This window comes from Hoplias malabaricus, chromosome 1 (genome assembly GCF_029633855.1).
Source record: "Hoplias malabaricus isolate fHopMal1 chromosome 1, fHopMal1.hap1, whole genome shotgun sequence".
In the NCBI taxonomy this organism is placed as follows: domain Eukaryota; kingdom Metazoa; phylum Chordata; class Actinopteri; order Characiformes; family Erythrinidae; genus Hoplias; species Hoplias malabaricus.
In genome coordinates, this window is record NC_089800.1 from 68055064 (window position 1) to 68074745 (window position 19682).

Below are 19682 nucleotides of genomic sequence, written 5' to 3' on the forward strand. Positions count from 1 at the left end.
CACACACACATATTCCCGATCTTTTCAAGGCCGCTAATACATAATGGCATTTGAAAAGATTCAGCATTTAACCAACCAGCCTATCTGCTTTTCTACATCAGGAAAATCTCTCTCTTTAGGCAGTGAAACTTAATTTGATTAGCTTTGTGATGTCAATTAAAAAAGTCACATTCCTGCTGTGCCTCCTCCAGGGTGTGTTCCCGCCTTGTGCCCAATGATTCCAGGTAGGCTCTGGACCCACTGCGACCCTGAACTGGATAAGCGGTTACAGACAATGAATGAATGAATGAACATTCTTACTGTTTCCACTGTAGATCCTCAAAACAGGACAAAACCAGGGGTTTTACAACAGGACCATGCTCTGTCCACAAGGTATTTGAGTCTAAGTGGAGATCAGCAGCCTATATTTGTTAACAACTCCTTCCAAACATGCTGAAGAACATCACCCTTCTATATTCAGCACCTCCTAAAGTGACCCCACCTGATCAGTGTGGGACAATCACGTTCATCCCCGCTTGTTGGCTGGTAACCAATAACATTCCATCTTCCACTAAAGCAGAGATGCCTTCAGTACCATTTTGAGTAGTGATTTTGCACACAGGTGTGGAGGATGAGGAACTAGAAGACAGATCGCTTCACCTACATGGGCAGCATCGCTGATAATCAGGTGGCACAGATGCAGATATTAGAAATATCTGGGGATTCACACACTTGACAATCAACATCAAAATCAGGATTTCCAATAGCATTATGAACCTGGCCTTATTTTATGGAGCAGAGACCTAGAGGACCATTATCATGAAGAGAACTAAGACCAATATTAACACATGCCTCAGAAGAATTCTTCAAATTTGCTCCCAATTTGCAAGCCAATTTGTAATGAACAATCGTGACAGCAAACAATACATCAACAGGAAGAAAAAGAGCTTCCAAAGATGCTGGAGAGAGATCAGCAAGGTTTCATGCAGCAACACAAAGCAAGCCCACACCTGGAACCCACAGGGGAAAAGGAAGTACATGCTGCTGTGACCTGGAGGCAGACATGAAAAGAACAGGCCACACTTGGGCACAGCTGGAACAAATGGCTCAGGACAAGGATGGCTGGAGAGCATGGCATCATATGTGGGGCTATAGGACATTATGGCTCCAGAATCATATACAACTCCTTTAAATATTACATAAACACTTTCAAATAAAATTATTCAAATAAAAAGTTGCTTAATTCTTGTTAAAATACATGTAAACATGCTATTGTCCTTAAATGAATGCTGCCTAATGCCTGTAAATTGTTAGTAAGGGAAAATGTTTTTAAAAAATAAAGAGGGACACACACACACCTTCCTTTAAAGAAAACTATGTTGAAACATGGCAGAGGGTCTAAAAGAAGGAAATACAAACAGTCAGAAAACAATGTATATAAAATTAGCGCCACTGTCTGTACAAACATTAGCCTAAAACAGTGGTGTCTAACTGTGGTACGAGAAGCAGCAAGTGGTGATAAACCAGATGACCTCAAATGACCTCAGATTAGTGTAATGCATGCAAATAACAAAAAAGTAATTGATAGGACTGTTAGATGGTACTTGGAGGTTTTTGATTGGATAATAGGTGGTATTTGGCCTTAAAGTTTGAGAACCATTGGCCTAAAACATCAACGGCTTTAGTCCCAGGTCAATAGAATGTTATACTGTACATGTCTCAAGTGGCTTTAAGAAGAGGAGCATGGTGGATGGACTTTTCTAGTGCCCTTGTCAGCTTGTGTAGAGACCTTATCTTGTTGTGGGTGTGTCTCATAGTGGGTGTGATTTGTATTCTTGTGGGACACACTGAGGGTCCTCCATCACTCTCTCCCATGCTGCTTGAATGCCATTCTTCATTAGATTCTCTAAACCTTGTTAATTAATGAGATATCATGAGGACAGAAGTAGAAGAAGATTTCCAGTTCCTCCGCACAGTGAGTATTAATCAGGGCTGATTCAAAGCTGCCAAAATCAGAATAGCCTAAAATATTTATTTGTTGCTCATCTAAATTATTAACCTGCAGAGACACTTTGTTGCATATCCAGCATCTATTAACAAACCTATGTTTTTTAGTCTATGATCTAAGCCACATTTCAGTACAAAAACTACAAAAACAGAGTTATGAGCCATGGAAACTACCTCTAAGACCGTTTCAGGTTTTGCACATTTTGCACACACGTATACTCACTTCAATGCACCGTTATACACATCTTCACATTTTTTTGTTTTCTTTTTTTTGGTACTTATTGTCTATTGTTGGTTTATTGTGTATAGTTTATTGCACTCATGTATTTGTCTCTATGTATTTGTACAAAAAGAAGTAGCCAGAAAATGTTCCATTATACTGTAACACTGGTAAACATATGGCACCAAAGTGGAATTGAATTTATTTAAATTAAAGCAGAACAGAATAACATTAAACCCAGCATACATGTAGGTGCTAGATGAGTGTTGAACTGGAACAGAGGAAAATTAATTATTTAGTTAATACTTTTAGAAAATTCTTTGTTTTCTGCTTGTTAAAAATGTCCTTGTTGAAAAAACTGTCCTGGCTTGCAGCCAAAGACTGTGGTCTACACAGATGTTCCTTATCTAGTGAAGTACAGTGTTGCATTACAAGCTACAGCATGGCCCTGATGGCTGTCTATTTTAATCTGTCTTATCAGGAGAGGGAAAAATGTGTGTTAGTCGTCCACATACAACTGACCCAAACCTAACCTTAGCCTCAGCAGCAAAGACAAGCTTTGGTTTTTTTTTCTATGCTTAATGCAGGTTGCAGGTTTCAGTAGTAAAATTTATATATGCACATTTTTTGCTACATTTTCATCAGCACCTGTGATTCAGTATTTCTGGTAATTGACTGTTGTTTTCCAAAAACTATGAATGAATTGGTTTGGAAATTGGGTTCCGTCTGAGATAAGGAAGCGCATTTGATAAATGGAGATAGGAAGAATGTCCCTAATGATGCTGTTTTAACCGTCAAGTGGCTAATGCATTTGAATGTGTGTGTGCGCGTTTATCAGTAATCCTCCAGTAATGACCAGCGTAAGGCAACAAGTGACAAAGGAGAGGTGTTGGAATTCTCCTTGTTTGACGGTCTAATAATATCCTAGCTTTCATCCCATCCCATATATGTCCATAGAGGTTAAAGTATAATAAGACACTTTTAGACCAACTGGTTTCATCGGAAGTGACATTTTCTAAAATTGTCTGCTAAACGTTGTCAAGCTGAATTTTTTTTTGTTAAAATTGGTTCAAAACGTATCTGTGTACATCTGAATATTCAAAGTCAGCATTTTGTTTCAGTCCAATTTAAATGTCAATGAATATGGCACAATAAATCATAGATCATGTTTTCATGTATTATTTTAGCAAGCTCACAACTGACTAACATTTATGTTAACATCTGTGAACTGCTTGTACAAACTGGATTCCAAAAAAGTTGGGACACCAAACAAATTGTGAATAAAAACTGAATGCAATGATGTGGAGATGGCAAATGTCAATATTTTTTCAGAATAGAACATAGATGACAGATCAAAAGTTTAATCTGAGTAAATGTAACATTTTAAAGGAAAAATGTGTTGATTCAAAATTTCATGGCGTCAACAAATTCCAAAAAAGTTGGGACAAGGCCATTTTTTACCACTGTGTGGCATCCCCCCTTCTTTCAACACTCAACAGACGTCTGAGGACAGAGGAGACCAGTTTCTCAAGTTTAGAAATAGGAATGCTCTCCCATTCATGTTTAATACAGGCCTCTAACTGTTCAATCGTCTTGGGCCTTCTTTGTCGCACCTTCCTCTTTATGATGCGCCAAATGTTCTCTATAGGTGAAAGATCTGGAATGCAGGCTGGACATTTCAGTACCCGGATCCTTCTCCTACGTAGCCATGATGTTGTGATTGCTGCAGAATGTGGTCTGGCATTATCTTGTTGAAAAATGCAGGGTCTTCCCTGAAAGAGATGACGTCTAGATGGGAGTATATGTTGTTCTAGAACCTGAACATAGTTCTCTGCATTAATGGTGCCTTTCCAGACATGCAAGCTACCCATGCCACAAGCACTCATGCGACCCCATACCATCAGTGATTCAGGCTTCTGAACGGAGCGTTGATAACAACTTGGGTTATCCTTGTCCTCTCTGGTCTGGATGACATTTTACGCTGGGTATCACCATTCTGGTATTGCTGCATCTTTCTGCGCAACAATGGTGGAATTGGTGATCCTCTTCCCATCTTGGCTTCAGAGAGACACTGACACTCTGAGAAGTTCTTTTTATACCCAATCATGTTGTCAATTGACCTAATTAGTGTTAATTGGTCTTCCAGCTGTTCGTTATATGCTCAATTTCCTTTTTCCAGTCACTTATTGCTACTTGTCCCAAATTTTTTGGGATTTGTTGACACTGTGAAATTTTGAAACAACATTTTTTTCTTTAAAATGTAACATTTACTCAGATTAAACTTTTGATCTGTCATCTATGTTCTATTCTGAATAAAATATTGACATTTTCCATCTCCACATTATTGCATTCAGTTTTTATTCATAATTTGTTTAGTGTCCCAACTTTTTTGGAATCCGGTTGTAATTTGGACTGGCCTTTGGAATGGCATTTTTTGCCAGTCAGCAGTGCAACTAGAGTTTCACCATATCCTTCATTTATTACTAAATCACTTAAGCTTAATATTACACTAATCTAGGTAGAGGAATTAGTGCCAAATTGAAAAGCATTCACTGCAATAGGACAAGGAAAGGTCAGCATATCATTGGCCCAACGGCACATGGAAAGCAAGAATCTATGAGTTGTTAACTCTTCAAACTTTATGTAACTGACGAAAAAAATGGTTATTTGTGTATGTGTGAATTTACCATTGATTTAGATGCAACCATCAATTACTGTCACTTTAACTAGTTAACTTAAGATCATGGCCAGTAGCGAGCAAACTCTGAAAAACATGTATTTTTTTATGTTTAATTTAAAGTACACACTTAATGTTTAAATATTTATGTCATATAGTATGTGATTACAAATAAATTTTGCCTAAAACCTATAGATACTCATCAAGCTTGTCTAAAAACATGTACAGATTTGAACTGTGATATTTTGCAGTGATGAGAAAAAGCACATTTCAAAAACTTCTGAAACAAAACATGTCATTGATGTACATGTGGTATGGAAAACAAAATTTATTTTATCCAAGTCACTAGATGTAACTCTGCTGTGTGTGTTTGTGCATGTGTATGTGCATGTGTGCAGTCAGATAAGCTGGTGTTGCGATGCTGCTTGGCTGTTCCAGTTCAGCAAAAGCTGTGTTTGGCAGCTGATGGGTTTGGTTGCCGCCTCTGTTACTTGGAGTCCACCTCCAACTCAAAGGTGAGAGATTCACACCTGAACCAGGCCTGAAAATGACTGCACAATGGAGTCTTACTAAAGCTGTATAATTAACACACATGCAACAGTTTACAAGACTGGGATAGAGATGCATAGTTCCATACTAACACAAAGCATATTTAAGGTGTCTATGTTCCTGATTTACACAATACATATCTATGCTGAGAGGAAACTCCAGGTATATTATAATTTGTGTTATTTTTAAGAATGTTCCAGCAGACCTATCACTGTGTGTCTTTGTGCTGGATCGGTGTGTATCAGTCCGAGCTCTGCAGGAAATGCTTGCCAACCATGAGGATCTACAAACTGGGGTGAAAACGAGAGCATTTCTTATTATCTATTTTTTCACTAACCATCCACTTATTTACCTTTCATGCTCTTCCACACAGGGGCCAATTTTTTATGTCCACCTGCTTTATAAATCCACTATATAGGTGTACAGTTACGGACCATAGCTCATCTGTCATAAAGATTTATGTCATTTTTATTGATTTCTGACCCTAGGGCTGCTGTTAACAAATATTTTGAAAATGGGTGAATCGATGTTAATAAATAATACTGACAAAGGCAGATGGATAACAAAGTGGGGCATTAGGAAATGAGCTAAAGTTATACCAAGAGTACACCATCACAAATCTAAACATATGGCTGGCATTATATTACAACTAAAGTACCAGGCAAGGAATTGAAAAAAAAATAGATGTATTTGATGTGAAGACTTAACACCTTATAAGACGATAGTTTCTCCACAACAGTAGACACCTTTAAGGTCAGTCATCTTATGTACTGTGCTTTTGCTTCAGCCTTCAGAAGCTGCTGGCTGCCGCACTCTTCTCTATGGTCAGGCACTGCTGCTGAGACATGCCTACAGTGACATGGTGAGGTTTAACGCCCCAATGGCTTTCCTTCCTTTTGAATGGTTATTGCATAGTGACTGGCACAGTTATGAAGCTGCTGATATCTTCCACTATTCTAGTATTTGAGCTGCTTGTCCTCCTCTGGACTCTCTGCTGATAAGCTTGCATTTGATGTCGGTCTTCAGGAAGATGCAGCAGGTAAATTCGTCCCTAAGCATTTCACAAATCCTAAATGTGACTGAGGGTGCTACCTTGGTTGTTCTGGGAATTCACACTTTTTTTTAGATGGGTACAAACCAAAATAGCAGGCAGGTGGCTTTGGACGATGGTCTGAAAGGACCCAAGGAAGTGAAAATCATAACATGCAAATTGAGTTAATTTTGAGGACAAGTATCTAGAGTAGTAGCTCAACCTTTTTTACAGTGCAACCCCTTTTTAGGGTTAAAAATATTTCACGACCCACAGCCCATTCAACCCCCTGCTCTCCAACACACACATGACTAAAAGGTACTGCTTTCGAATAATAATTATATGATTACGTTTACTCATTGATGTGATGGCTGGGCCTGCACTGAGGCACAAAGACATTCCATGCGTGGCTTAGTAGGGCTGCAAGAACAGTTGCAAACCATCTACTATGAGATGGGCTCTGTATTTGTTTTTCAGATATGCAGGTGATGAAAATCCTGATTCACAAAGAAATGGTGATGCAAAAGGGATAAGCTTTTTTTTAACTCAATGCTGAAAACTCAGCTGGCAATGAAATCCAAAATTCTGGCAGAGTGCATTCTGTGAACGCCTGTTTCAGGTCAGAACAATCAATGACTCTTCTATGTTAAGAGACAGGATCCTGTATCCATTGATCTCTTGCAGACACTGCACTGTTTTCTGGAAAATTCTCTCGAAACTGTGTTGTCATTCCTTCAAGATGAGTTCGAATAAGCACAACACACGTCAGCCTTAGAAACAATGCTGCTGTTTAAAAGCTCCTCCGGACCAGGAAATCTCAAGATGAGATTTCCACAAGCAGTTTTCTGATCCAAGCCTCAATTTTGTAAGAAAAGGGAGAAGAGAGATGAGCCATGTCAGCCATTTATCATCAGAAAATTTCTCTACTTTTCTCCATTAAAAATGTTCTAACCTCATCACATAGTTCATAAAAGCAATTTAGTACATTACCCCTGGAAGTTGCCCACTTGCCTTGATGGAATTCATAGCACAAACATGTAACCACTTAGCCTGTGATAGAATAAGAGAAAAATGATGAGTGGTCCATGTATTTTATCATCTTTTAAATCAAAGCATTTTTTTCTTTCTTCTCAGCTTTCTTAATTTGCTTTGATGTCACTCATTTATGAAAAGGAAAACTTTTAAAATTTACATTAAGCATAAAAAATATATGAAATTAGCTTATCTGTATTGCTTTACTGTTTTTATTTTTTTCATGTCTATATGAAGGCTGTTTAATTGTGGATCACCTGAAATATGAAAAGCATATTTACTCTGATGTCTTCTTTTTGAAGAGCTCATGTTTGCAAGAAACCCATAGGAAAATGTAATGCATTCAGCTTACGATTATTGACTTTTTTTGACCGCCTGCTGGGTCAGTCTAGAAGAGGCATTTGCCCTTACTGAGTGAGTGACTGACTGACTGACACCTAATGTTGAAACGTGCATGTGCAAGTAAGAACTGTTAATTCAGCCATATTTCACCGAGAAAACTTAAGGAGGTGCCACTACACCACCTGTTGTTAGTTCAGCCATATTTCACATTCAAGTTCGTGAACTAAATTGTGGAGCGGAACCATTCGGTGGTGAACAAATGACCTCTTTTCCCTAGACAAGTGCTCTTTTTTTTGGACCTAAAAAATGTGTCCAGCTGGGATTTCTATATTGCTAAAAATCTCCAGGATTCTTCTGCCTGCTGGCTTTCCCCTGTCCCATTTCTTGCCATAAGCCCTAAATCCTTCATTAAAATGTTCACTTTAATGACACTGTTGAAAGGTAAGCTGAAGTCGCGAGGGTTGAAGTGTTCAAGGTGTCAGAGAGTTGAGAGCTGAATTGGGACACACTCACACCGCTTCAGTGCTGGAGCCTCGAACAGAAATGTGTTGGCTGATTTAACAAACAGAAAGTCATCTTGTGTGTCCCTATAACGACATGATACACGGACACATCTCACTGTTACTGACTTTCTGATGAGTACATTACATCTGCACAGGTTTTTTTTTTTTAACTTCACACGAAAACAGGCAGTATCTCCAGATCATTAAAGTCAGAAGATCAGAGCGAGGTGTCACTCAAAATAAACCAGACTGTGAATGAGTTACAGCCCAGTTTTATCAGTCGGACCCTTATAGAAATGTAGTCAGTAATAAATATCAAGTTCCCAGCGATGCCCTGTTCAAAAACCTGAAGGTTAAAATCTTCTAGTTTTCTGATAAATAAGTGGCTTTAATATCATCTCAACATGGTGCTTCAGTCTTCTAGCTTTGTATGAAAAGAAAATAACAGGCTTTCCATGATCCTACACACACTGTCAGCAACTAACAAGATAAACTATGTTTATAGTTTGTTTTTACTTGTTATTGTTGTAAACAAAAACATTGATATGAAGCACTGATGCTTCTCCAGACCTTCCAATGTATTTTGGGCTTTCTTGTTTTTGAAATACCAGAATCACCTCTGTGAAAATGGCTATATGGCTAATGGATGTCCGGCAAAACTAGGCTTGCCTAGTTTCTTTTTGCTCTTGTTAAGATTCTATTAAGTTATTCTTTCACTGTTTTCATTTGCTGAAGATCATTTTAAGACAGAAACTTGATCAATTTTAGATTTTAGATATTTCATGGTGATGGCACAGAATGCAGAGTATCAAATCTAAATTTCACTTGTCAGAAGAAAAAGCAGTTATTAGATAGATTGTTTTATATTTATGTCAGTGAATTAAGTTCTTTCTGCCCCTGTGTGTTTGGTCTCAGGTGAGGCATGTTGGTGGACAGTCCACCCTGCCTCCAAGCAGAGGTCTGAAGGTGAGAAGGTCAGAGTGGGTGATGACCTAATTTTGGTCAGTGTCTCTTCTGAAAGATTCCTTGTGAGTTGTGTCCCTCTTTCTTATTATCTCTAATATCATTCATCCATTCATTCATTCATTCATTCATTCATTATCAGTAACCGCATATCCAGTTTAGGGTCGTGGTGGGTCCAGAGCCTTCTCTAATATCAGTTCTAATAATATATTATATATAATAATATCACTCTAATATCTAGTATCAGTTGCCTGTAATTTGTTCACACCGATTAAATAACAAAGCAATGTTTGCTATATAACATGCTATCACTCTTGTTTAGAGTAACATACATCTTCCTCTTTCTTTTAGCACATCTCATGGAGTGCAGGTGGTGCTGATCCTGGGGTTCATTTTACTGTGGATGCAGCATTTCAGCAGAATCTGTGGAGTGTAGCACCAGTCTCCTCGGGCACTGCTGAAGCTCAGGGTACCTCATAGTAAAAAAGCACACATGAAAATGAGGACAGAGCAGTCACCAGTTGGAAAGCTTAAAGGCGATGTTCACGATTGTAATAAAAAACACTTTTTATAAAATGTTTCCTCACCATTTGCTAGCTCTCCAGTCTGTTTGTGTGCTGGAAACTGGTATAATGTGGTTTATGTAGCCCCAGTGTCTGTAAATTAGTAAAAAAAAAAAAAGTCTAGCTCTGGTATGCTTTCTCTCTCTGCTCATGGGAGAGAAAAGGGATCTGTTGTTTTTTTAAACAATGGAGAGAACTCCAAACATTCAAAATCATGAACCAAGATGAGCATATTGTTCTTTTATGTTTCTGATTACTTAATGTGGAAATTTCTCCCAATTTGAGAGGCAGCTAACTGCATTACTGAAAGTGCTACAAAACTAAACAACTCGATTTACAAATATCTTTCTGTGGTAATTTAAACACTGACCTACAAATCTCACAGGCAAGTTCAACTTTAGTCATGTTTAAACAAGAGTCTTTTTTCTTCCTAAACACACTGTTCCACCTTAAAAGATGCAGAGATTCTGAACATAAACAGCCCAGAGAGAGAGAGTTGCATTTCCCCACAATAGTAGACATCTATTTTAATAGGTACATCTGTATAGTTGAAGTGAGGTACACCTCTATATTTAACTTATAGGCCACCTGAGAGGAGGGGACACACTACGATTGCTGCATGGTCACACTAATGAGTGTCTGACCATACCACCAGCTGGACATGGAGAGGAGGAGCGCAGGTCAGTAACAGTGGCTTTTATTTTCTGGCTTTACAGATATCTGTGTCCTAGCTTCTAAGGAGCAAGATAAACATGAGAGTGGCAAAAGTTCATTGCCTCAAAAAACTTATTCACATCTGAAGAAACAGATTTCTGGATTAGACAGCATGGATCTAGTACTATGAAAAAACGTGTCAGTATTTTTAGAATCCATAAATTAAAATAAAATAAATTAATGAATACAAATTCCTGTGTTTACCTAGCTATATTTCTTATATGCTCTGACACATCTCCTTTCTCTGCTTTCAGATCTGTTCATTTTGAAGGTGGTCTTGTATCATCTCAAGCTCGTTCTGTTTGGAGGATTGAGTTGTTGTGTGTCTCGTAAGTTCAAACAAGCTAAATTAAGCTGCTGGGGTAATGCAATTTAAGGCAATAATTCAGGCATATTTGTGTTTTTAAGACAATTTACAGTTTCTTGTTTGTGCTACACATTACCAAGTGTGTGTGTTTGTTCATTCTTCCACAGCTGGAGTGGAAGCTACACTCATTGGGGGCAGGCCTTCCGTTTGTGCCATGTTACCACAGGGAGATATTTAGGATTATCTCAGGAAGGACGACTACAGCTGGTGGATAGAGAGCAGGCTGACATCAAATCAACTGCCTTCAGTCTCCACACAGCAAAGGTATACTGTGTAATTTACATGTACATTTAAAACAAGGGCATAGATTTTCTCTTGACTGTAATTATGGGGGTGGGTGCGTGCATATAGGAGTGATCAAGGATGGAGGTAGATGCAGGAGGCTTTATTAATATAACTTAAAGGAAACTAGATAGAGGGACACTAAACACAAGGGCTAAACACTAAACAAGGACTATACAGAAATAAGGGGCTAAATGCTAAACACAGCTAAACACTAACCATTAAACAAAGCTAAACACTAAACATAGCTAAGCATTAAACAAGGAATCGAAACATAAAACAACGCCAAAACACAAAGCAAGGCTAAATACAGGTCATTAAACATTGAACAAGGCTAAGGACCATGAACAACAACCAAACATACATACAATGACCCACAAACAGGAACCACTGACAAGGACTATATAAAGACAAGAAACACCTGGGTACTAATTAAGACACATGACACTAGAAACACAAGGGAAGGGAATCACATGACCAGGGAACAAGCAGGAAGCAGACGCAAGACAGGGGGACAGTTACATGACAAGGGGAGCACAAACAAGAAACAAAAACAGAACAGAACACAAAACAGCATGTTACATTGATATTAGTGGGGACCTATGAACACATTGCCTTTTTTTTTTTGCTCTCTTTGCTCTGCGGTAAAACAATAAACGACTGATATACTATGCAATACTGTGCAATTCTACATGCCTTGAAACTATTATGAATAACAATTCATAATTTAATCAATGAATTATATAATGTTAAATTAATGTTAAAATAATGACTGACAAATAAGTAGTTTAGACTTAAGCCATAGTGCAAATGATACATCAGCAATAATAATAATAATAATCTCCACAAAGCCAACAAAGTAAGAATCACAGAAAAAATATCTCTCATTGTGTCAATGAATGAAAGTACAAAAAATATTTTCATCCAGATCCTTGCAAAAGGCTGCAGTTTCCTCTGACAGTTTCGGTTGAAGTTTCAACCGAAGTTAGACATGCTACTCTGGGAGACTGTATGAGAACTGAGAGAACTGCAGTTTGTTGTGCAGTTAATTTCCAAACCATGTTATTTATAGCTACAGGCAATTTTAGCCTGCTGTATGCTGTGCGCCAAAGCCTAGCACTGCCATTAAAGTTATTATGATGGACTCAATTAGCGAACTTAACTTTAAGTGACTTACACGTTTCTTTGAAAAATATAGGTGCTGGTTATAAAATTAGAATATCATGAAAAAGTTGATTTATTTCAGTAATTCCATTCAAAATGCTTTAGAGATTTTTAGAAATGCTGGCCAACTGAAAAGTATGAACATGAAAAGTATGAGAACGTACAGCACTCAATACTTAGTTGGGGCTCCTTTTGCCTGAATTACTGCAGCAGTGTGGCGTGGCATGGAGTCGATCAGTAGGTGGCACTGCTCAGGTGTTATGAGAGCACAGGTTGCTCTGATAGTGGCCTTCAGCTCTTCTGCATTGTTGAGTCTGGCGTATTGCATCTTCCTGTTCACAATACCCCATATTCACTATGGGGTTAAGGTCAGGTGAGTTTGCTGGCCAATTAAGAACAGGGAGATCATGGTCCTTAAACCAGGTACTGGTAACTTTGGCACTGTGTGCAGGTGCCAAGTCCTGTTGGATAATTAAATCTGCATCTCCATGAAGTTGGTCAGCAGCAGAATGCGTGAAGTGCTCTAAAACTTCCTGGTAGACAACTGCTTTGACCTTGGACCTCAGAAAACACAGTGGACTAACACCAGCAGATGACATGGCACCCCAAACCATCACTGACTGTGGAAACTTTACACTGGACCTCAAGCAAATGTGGACTCTGTGCCTCTCCTCTCTTCCTCTAGACTCTGGGACCTTGATTTCCAAAGGAAATGCAAAATTTACTTTCATCAGAGAATATAACTTTGTACCACTCAGCAGCAGTCCAGTCCTTTTTGGAAGCGAGATGCTTCTGACACTGTATCTTGTTCAAGAGTGGCTTGACACAAGGAATGCGACGCTGAAACCTATGTCTTGCATACGTTTGTGCGTGGTGGTTCTTGAAGCACTGACTCCAGCTGCAGTTCAGTCTTTGTGAATCTCCCCCACATTTTTGAATGGGTTTTGTTTCACAATCCTCTCCAGGGTGCAGTTATCCCTATTGGTTGTACACTGTTTTCTACCACATCTTTTCCTTTCCTTCGCCTCTCTATTAATGAGCTTGGACACAGAGCTCTGTGAACAGTCAGCCTCTTTATCAATGACCTTTTGTGTCTTGCTCTGCTTGTGTAAGGTGTCAATGGTCGTCTTTTGGACAACTGTCAAGTTAGCAGTCTTCCCCATGATTGTGTAGCCTACAGAACTAGACTGAGAGACCATTTAAAGGCCTTTGCAGGTGTTTTGAATTAATTAGCTGATTACAGTGTGGCACCAGGTGTCTTCAATATTGAACCTTTTCACAATATTCTAATTTTCTGAGATACTGAATTTGGGGTTTTCAATAGTTGCCAGTTATAATCACCAAATTAAAAGAAATAAACACATGAAATATATCAGTATTTGTGTAATGAATGAGTATAATATACAAGTTTCATTTTTTGAATGGAATTACTGAAATAAATCAACTTTTTCATGATATTCTAATTTTATGACCAGCACCTGTAGGTTCTTATGTCCACTTTCTTCTTTTTTTGCTGCCATCCTCACTTGCATTTAACACCCATGTGTCACCCACATTGCACCTGAGTCTTCCAATTCCAAGCTAATTAGGGAAAGAGCATGAGAATTTTAAAGGACTGTGCCTGGGGTTGTATGAGGTGTTCATATCTGTATTGTGGGTCTAATCCCTAGACTAAAGTTGCTTTTTAGTGAATTAACTGTTTAACATTGATGGGAATGTCAGTCAGAACTATACTCTTTTTGTGTTTTTAATAACTATTTTTGTATTATTAATTCATTTTCACAGTTCCCCACTGTGTGAATAATCACTTTGATGTTTTTTTTTTTTTTTTTTTTTTTTTGCACAATCATTGGAAGTGTTCTTGCCGTATCCCTCGTAGTGGATTTTCTGTGTGCTGAAACACATAATACAAACTCACTCTAGTGCTTTTGGCATTCCAGTGATAAATCTCTACACAATGTTGCTGAACTTTCATGTTACTTATCACGATTCTGTTTTATTTTACTTTGTTGTATTTGTGCAATAACAAATTCTTGGATCTTGAATATCTAGGATGCTGACAAAGAGTGTATGGATATCACTCAAAAGAAAGAGGGGATGGGGACACCGGAGGTAAAATATGGAGACTCTGTTTGTTTCATCCAGCACGTGGACACGGGTTTGTGGCTCACTTACCAGGCCAGTGACTTGAAAGGGAGGAAAGAGAAGGGAGTTCATAAGCAGGTAAAGATTATACTTTAAGCCTGAGAAACTAACTCTGAATGCTCTAAATCTACACTCACAGGAACACTTTACTAGAAACCTTGGAGATTTTGCTTCTATTCAAGGGCTGCTCGTTTCATAGGTCCACGTGGTATCGAATTGCTGCCCAATAGTGGTGTATACTTCATAGTTAAACAACTTACATTTTTCAATACACATTGTAGCAGTGAAGACATTTTGCAGCAATGTATATTTATGACATTTACACAGTTGCTTAATTTTCATGCTTCAATCTTTGTATGAGTTAGAACTACACTTATTTTTCTAGGCCATTCTCCACTCGGAGGGTCACATGGATGATGGCCTCACCCTCTCTCGCTCTCAGAAAGAGGAGTCTCAAGCTGCTGGTCTCATACGTAGCTCTACACTTCTCTTTTCATGCTTTATAAGGTAACTCTGGAAAATCTCAGATTCAGCCATTACTACTGACAATTTGCTCTAGAGCGAAAGAAACATAACAGTATTTATTAATATGAATTTTCCCCTCTAAAATTCAAATGGAATTAAATCAAATTGCTTTGGAGTCACTAAATGAAGCATGATATGCTCCTTAAAGCAGGACCCCCACTGGATGCAGCCATGTTAACATATGTTTAATACAAAATTCCTGATATATCATATTTGTTAGTATGAACTCTGTTTCATAAAGCAAATAATGATTTGAGAGTGGTTGCTCTTTTAAGAATCTATGCTCAATCTTTGATATAATGAATGTCTCTAATGTTTTGCTTGACCAGGGGACTGGATGAGAGAGCCAATATTTCTGCCTCAGATCTCCCAATAGGGATGCTGCATCAGACGCTCAAAGATCTAATCGGTTATTTTTGCTCACCCATGGATAGTCAGGGACACGAGGCAAAGCAGAGCAGCATCAGAGCACTGCGGGAGAGACAACATTTGTTTCAGGAGGAGGTAATGTCAGCAGCAATATTATTAAATTTTGTCTATGCCACAGAGAATGTGATGCAAGCTTTGCTACACAAATTCTGATGTTAATTTGCAGTTGAATTTTTCACTCAACCATAGGTCTTCACTGACAGAAAAAATTATTCAAATTAATAAAGGCTGTCAAGTTTTGAGTTGGACTTGTCTGTAGGGTTTTATTCACTGTTTGAATTACCACAGAAACTCATTTGTAACTTGAGTTGTTTAGTTTTGTAGCACTTTCAGAAATGCAGCCATCTCCCCAGTTTGGAGACATATCCACCTTAAGTGATCTGACACAGCAAAAATAAATTAATATTACCCACCTATAGAACAATGTCAACAATACAACAATATCTTTATTTCAGTTCATGCTTTGCAGCGTTTACAGATCTCTCTGTTGTTTAAAACAACTCCAGATACCTCTGCCATGAGCAGAGAGAGTAAAAGAAATCCTACCGTTTTTTTTTTTTTTGTTTTTTTTTTTTTTTTAATCATTTACAGCTTCATAAACATATTGGACCTGTTTTGAGCACACAAACAGACTGTACAGCTAGCAAATGGTGAGGAAACATCTGAATTTTTTTTGAAAGTGTTTTTTGATTACAATTATGAACGTTGCCTTTAAATCCTGTTTTACTGCTGTTTTCAATTTCTAGCTATGCCTCAAAGACCCAGTACATGTGACTTTAACCAAACTTCTCGCATGGACATAAATTTTGCTGGTGTTACTTTTACTTTAACCAGTAAAATATATTTTATTGCATTTTAAAATCTCAGCTTTTCTGCAAATGGGCAGACTTTTTTTGTTGTTTTTTTTCTGATATTAATTTTTATATGTTTTTATAACGTAATGATTTAGGCTCCATCATTTCTTTTAATTTGTGTACTTGAAATGGACTCAGTTGTCTCTCTTTTTTCCCTCTATTTCTTCTTCTCAGGGAATCATTACCTTGATTCTTGACTGCATTGACCACCTGCAACTGTACAGCAGTGCGTCCAGTTTTGCTAAGGTTGCTGGGAAAGAGGCAGGAGGTGCATGGGAGGCCATCCTGAACTCCCTCTATGAACTTCTTGGTATAAACAAATTTTTAGATGTTTTTAGAATAAACATTTGGCTTACTCACCGAATGAAAAGCTTTGTTGAAATGCACATGAGTAAAGATTTCCACAAATCTTCAAAAACAAGAGGTAACACTATATAGGTTAAAGTTGTGTTGTCTCATGTGGGTTTGTGTTTTACTTGAAGTATTACTGTTAAAGTGGGCGGCACGGATTTTGCTGCAGGTAGTGTCGCAGTCACACAGCTCCAGTGACCTGGAGGCTCTGGGTTCAAGTCTCGCTCCTTGTGAACGTCTGTGAGGAATTGGTGTACAGTAAATTCACCAGTGTTGAATCAACACTATTAGTGTTAACACTGAGAGTGTTAAATTATTACACTAACCGTTTTAATCTAACACTAATAGTGTTGATATAACACTGGTGAATTTACTGTATGTGTTCTCTCTGTGTCCGCGTGGGTTTCCTCTGGGTGCTCCGGTTTCCTCTCATGGTCTAAAAACACATGTTGGTAGGTGGATTTGCACCTCAAAAGTGTCCATAGTGAATGTGTGTGTGTGTATGTGTTGCCCTGTTAAGGACTGGCGCCCCCTCCAGGGTGTTTTCCTGCCTTGTGCCCAATGATTCTACATAGGCTCCGGACCCACTGCGACCCTGAACTGAATAAGCGGTTACAGAGAATGAGTGAATGAATGAAAGAGCAGATGATCTTATCCAAAGTGTTTCACAAAAGTGCTTAGTGTTCAGACAGAATGTGTGTCCTTTGAGTATAAACTCCCCCTAAGCTCAGACGCTGCCAGAATGAAGGCCAGTGCGGATACCTAGAAATTGAATTTGACGGCCTGAATTGAAAATTATTTTTGGAAAAGAGCATGAAGCTGAACGTTTGTATTGTTAGTGCAGGGGTGTCCAAAGTCCAGCCCCCGGGCCAAATGTGGCCTGGTGTAACATTTTAATTGGCCTGCAGCATCACTTTTAAAAATACATCAATGACAATGGGTCACCTGAGTTAATGAACTAAGCTAAAGTTTCTCTGGGCCAGCCAAGTAATTCATAGAATGACATTTGGTGATGGCTGCAGCAAAACAAAAATGCAGTTGACAGTAAGAACCAACAATTTCAAGAGAAAGGGAAGTATCTGCAGTAAAATGTTGGATTTGACACTTTTTTTTTTATATCAGCGTCAGTTAATGCTCTAAAATGAAATTCATTTAATAAATACAAACTGTTGTGTTTTGTGTTTTTCATATTTTGAATACATTGTTATAAATAATTTATGACTAATATATTTGGAAAGAGAGATTTTTATATGATCCAGTTCGGCCCCGTTTGAAAAATGTTTGGACACCCCTGTACTACCTTTATTGGCTCTGCAGTTACATTATGGAAACCTTAAATTTTAGAGTCCAATAGCATTTAATTATGCTGTTTTAACCAGAAAACAAAAACTTTATTTATTGTTACATCTTCACAGAATAATTTTACTAGGCTGCCATTTTTGCTCTCTGTTGTTTCACTGTTTTCACAGCTATATTTGAATTTTCTATTTCTGTCTGTGGTTCTCTATTTGGTTTTTTAAAAGCTGTTACATTGAATAGTCTAAGTAAATAATTATGTTTAAATCAACAAGTTTCTTGGCTTTAAAAATGTCTAGAATTAAAGCAAAATAAAGGAAGGACATGATGACAAACTGTCCAAATCCTGCTAAACACATACAATTAATTGTTTTACCAATTTCACAAACACTCAAACAAACAAAAACACTTATAAATACAAATTTCTGATCCTCTTTTTCATTTCTACATTTAATAGCTCTGCTATAAGTTATTTTCACAATATAACACAATAACCACATCTAAAAAGAAACACACATATAAAGCACCAAGGTTTCTCAATGACATCTAACAAGTAAAAAATGTATTTAGGGCTGAACCTTTACTTTTGAGATGCCAAAGACACATTTATGGAAAAAAAAAAACTATACGGCCAACGACATCTGCCAAAAAAAGGCCTGCCTAGTTTTTTTTGCTTGCTTTGCTTTTCTTGTTTTTTTTTTTAAATTATTAATTATTTTATAACTTTCTCACTTTTCCAGCTGCCCTCATTCGGGGCAATCGGAATAACTGCTCCCAGTTTTCCACATCACTGGACTGGCTGGTCAGCAGACTGGAGAGATTGGAGGCCTCCACTGGTGAGTCTTCTAGAATATGAAAGATTAGGTCTTTAATTTAATAATTTTATTGACTTTGTTGTTAGACTTCATGACAGTGAATAGATGTGTGGTAATTGGGGGTGTAAAATTGCATTCAATCTTTGACATGAAGATGGTGATTGAGTTCTATATGTTTTGGAATGTTGTAATTATATACAGTGAAGCATGTGCTCATTTGGGGAGATAAAATGCTGTTAAACTTGTGTAATGTAGACTGATTGATAGAGAGAGATAATTATAAGTATAATTATTAAGTATTTTTGCTTTTGTGTATTCTCCACACCTGTGAAACCATACCTGGTCTTTTCCAATAGAATAAACACAGATTTGCACTGCTTAACATGCATAGTATTTTTTATTTTTTTTACTTTAATTTTTCTTCAGGAATCCTGGAAGTACTGCACTGTGTCCTAACAGAGAGCCCGGAGGCCTTGAATTTCATTAAAGAAGATCATATTAGATCTATTATCTCTCTGTTAGACAGACATGGCCGCAATCATAAGGTACTGGGAGACTGTGTTTGTTTAGGTTTATTAAAATTCTAACAGTGAAGTCTCTATTTGAATGTTTAATTGCTTTGTGTGTTCCAGATCTTGGATGTGCTTTCTTCTCTTTGTGTGTGCCATGGAATTGCTGTCCGCTCTAACCAGCAACTTATCAGTGAGACATTGCTCCCGGAGAGAGATTTACTGCTACAGACAAGATTGGTCAATCAGGTCACCAGGTAACCACTTTAATGTTCCCTTTAATCCAAAGTTAGATTAGATGCTTAAATAAATTTTAATCTTTACTTGCACTGCAGTTACAAGGTTAATGTAGATAAGTAATAGAAG

The 19682-nt window shown here is 37.8% G+C and overlaps 1 protein-coding gene across 1 annotated transcript in view; it reads left to right on the top strand.

The window, feature by feature from the left end:
• The first annotated feature begins 1858 nt into the window (after positions 1 to 1858).
• ryr2b (ryanodine receptor 2b (cardiac)) overlaps positions 1859 to 19682 on the top strand; it is an 88452-nt gene continuing 70628 nt past the window's right edge. The window contains exons 1-17 of the mRNA XM_066671888.1: positions 1859 to 1954; positions 5282 to 5398; positions 5623 to 5727; positions 6220 to 6294; positions 6393 to 6471; positions 9255 to 9367; positions 9654 to 9771; positions 10449 to 10545; positions 10834 to 10908; positions 11054 to 11210; positions 14445 to 14615; positions 14923 to 15044; positions 15392 to 15566; positions 16520 to 16655; positions 18733 to 18828; positions 19234 to 19352; positions 19440 to 19573. Coding sequence (XP_066527985.1) covers positions 1913 to 1954; positions 5282 to 5398; positions 5623 to 5727; positions 6220 to 6294; positions 6393 to 6471; positions 9255 to 9367; positions 9654 to 9771; positions 10449 to 10545; positions 10834 to 10908; positions 11054 to 11210; positions 14445 to 14615; positions 14923 to 15044; positions 15392 to 15566; positions 16520 to 16655; positions 18733 to 18828; positions 19234 to 19352; positions 19440 to 19573 — 1931 coding nt within the window. The 5' untranslated portion in view covers positions 1859 to 1912. The remainder of the gene's footprint in view (positions 1955 to 5281; positions 5399 to 5622; positions 5728 to 6219; positions 6295 to 6392; positions 6472 to 9254; positions 9368 to 9653; positions 9772 to 10448; positions 10546 to 10833; positions 10909 to 11053; positions 11211 to 14444; positions 14616 to 14922; positions 15045 to 15391; positions 15567 to 16519; positions 16656 to 18732; positions 18829 to 19233; positions 19353 to 19439; positions 19574 to 19682) is intronic.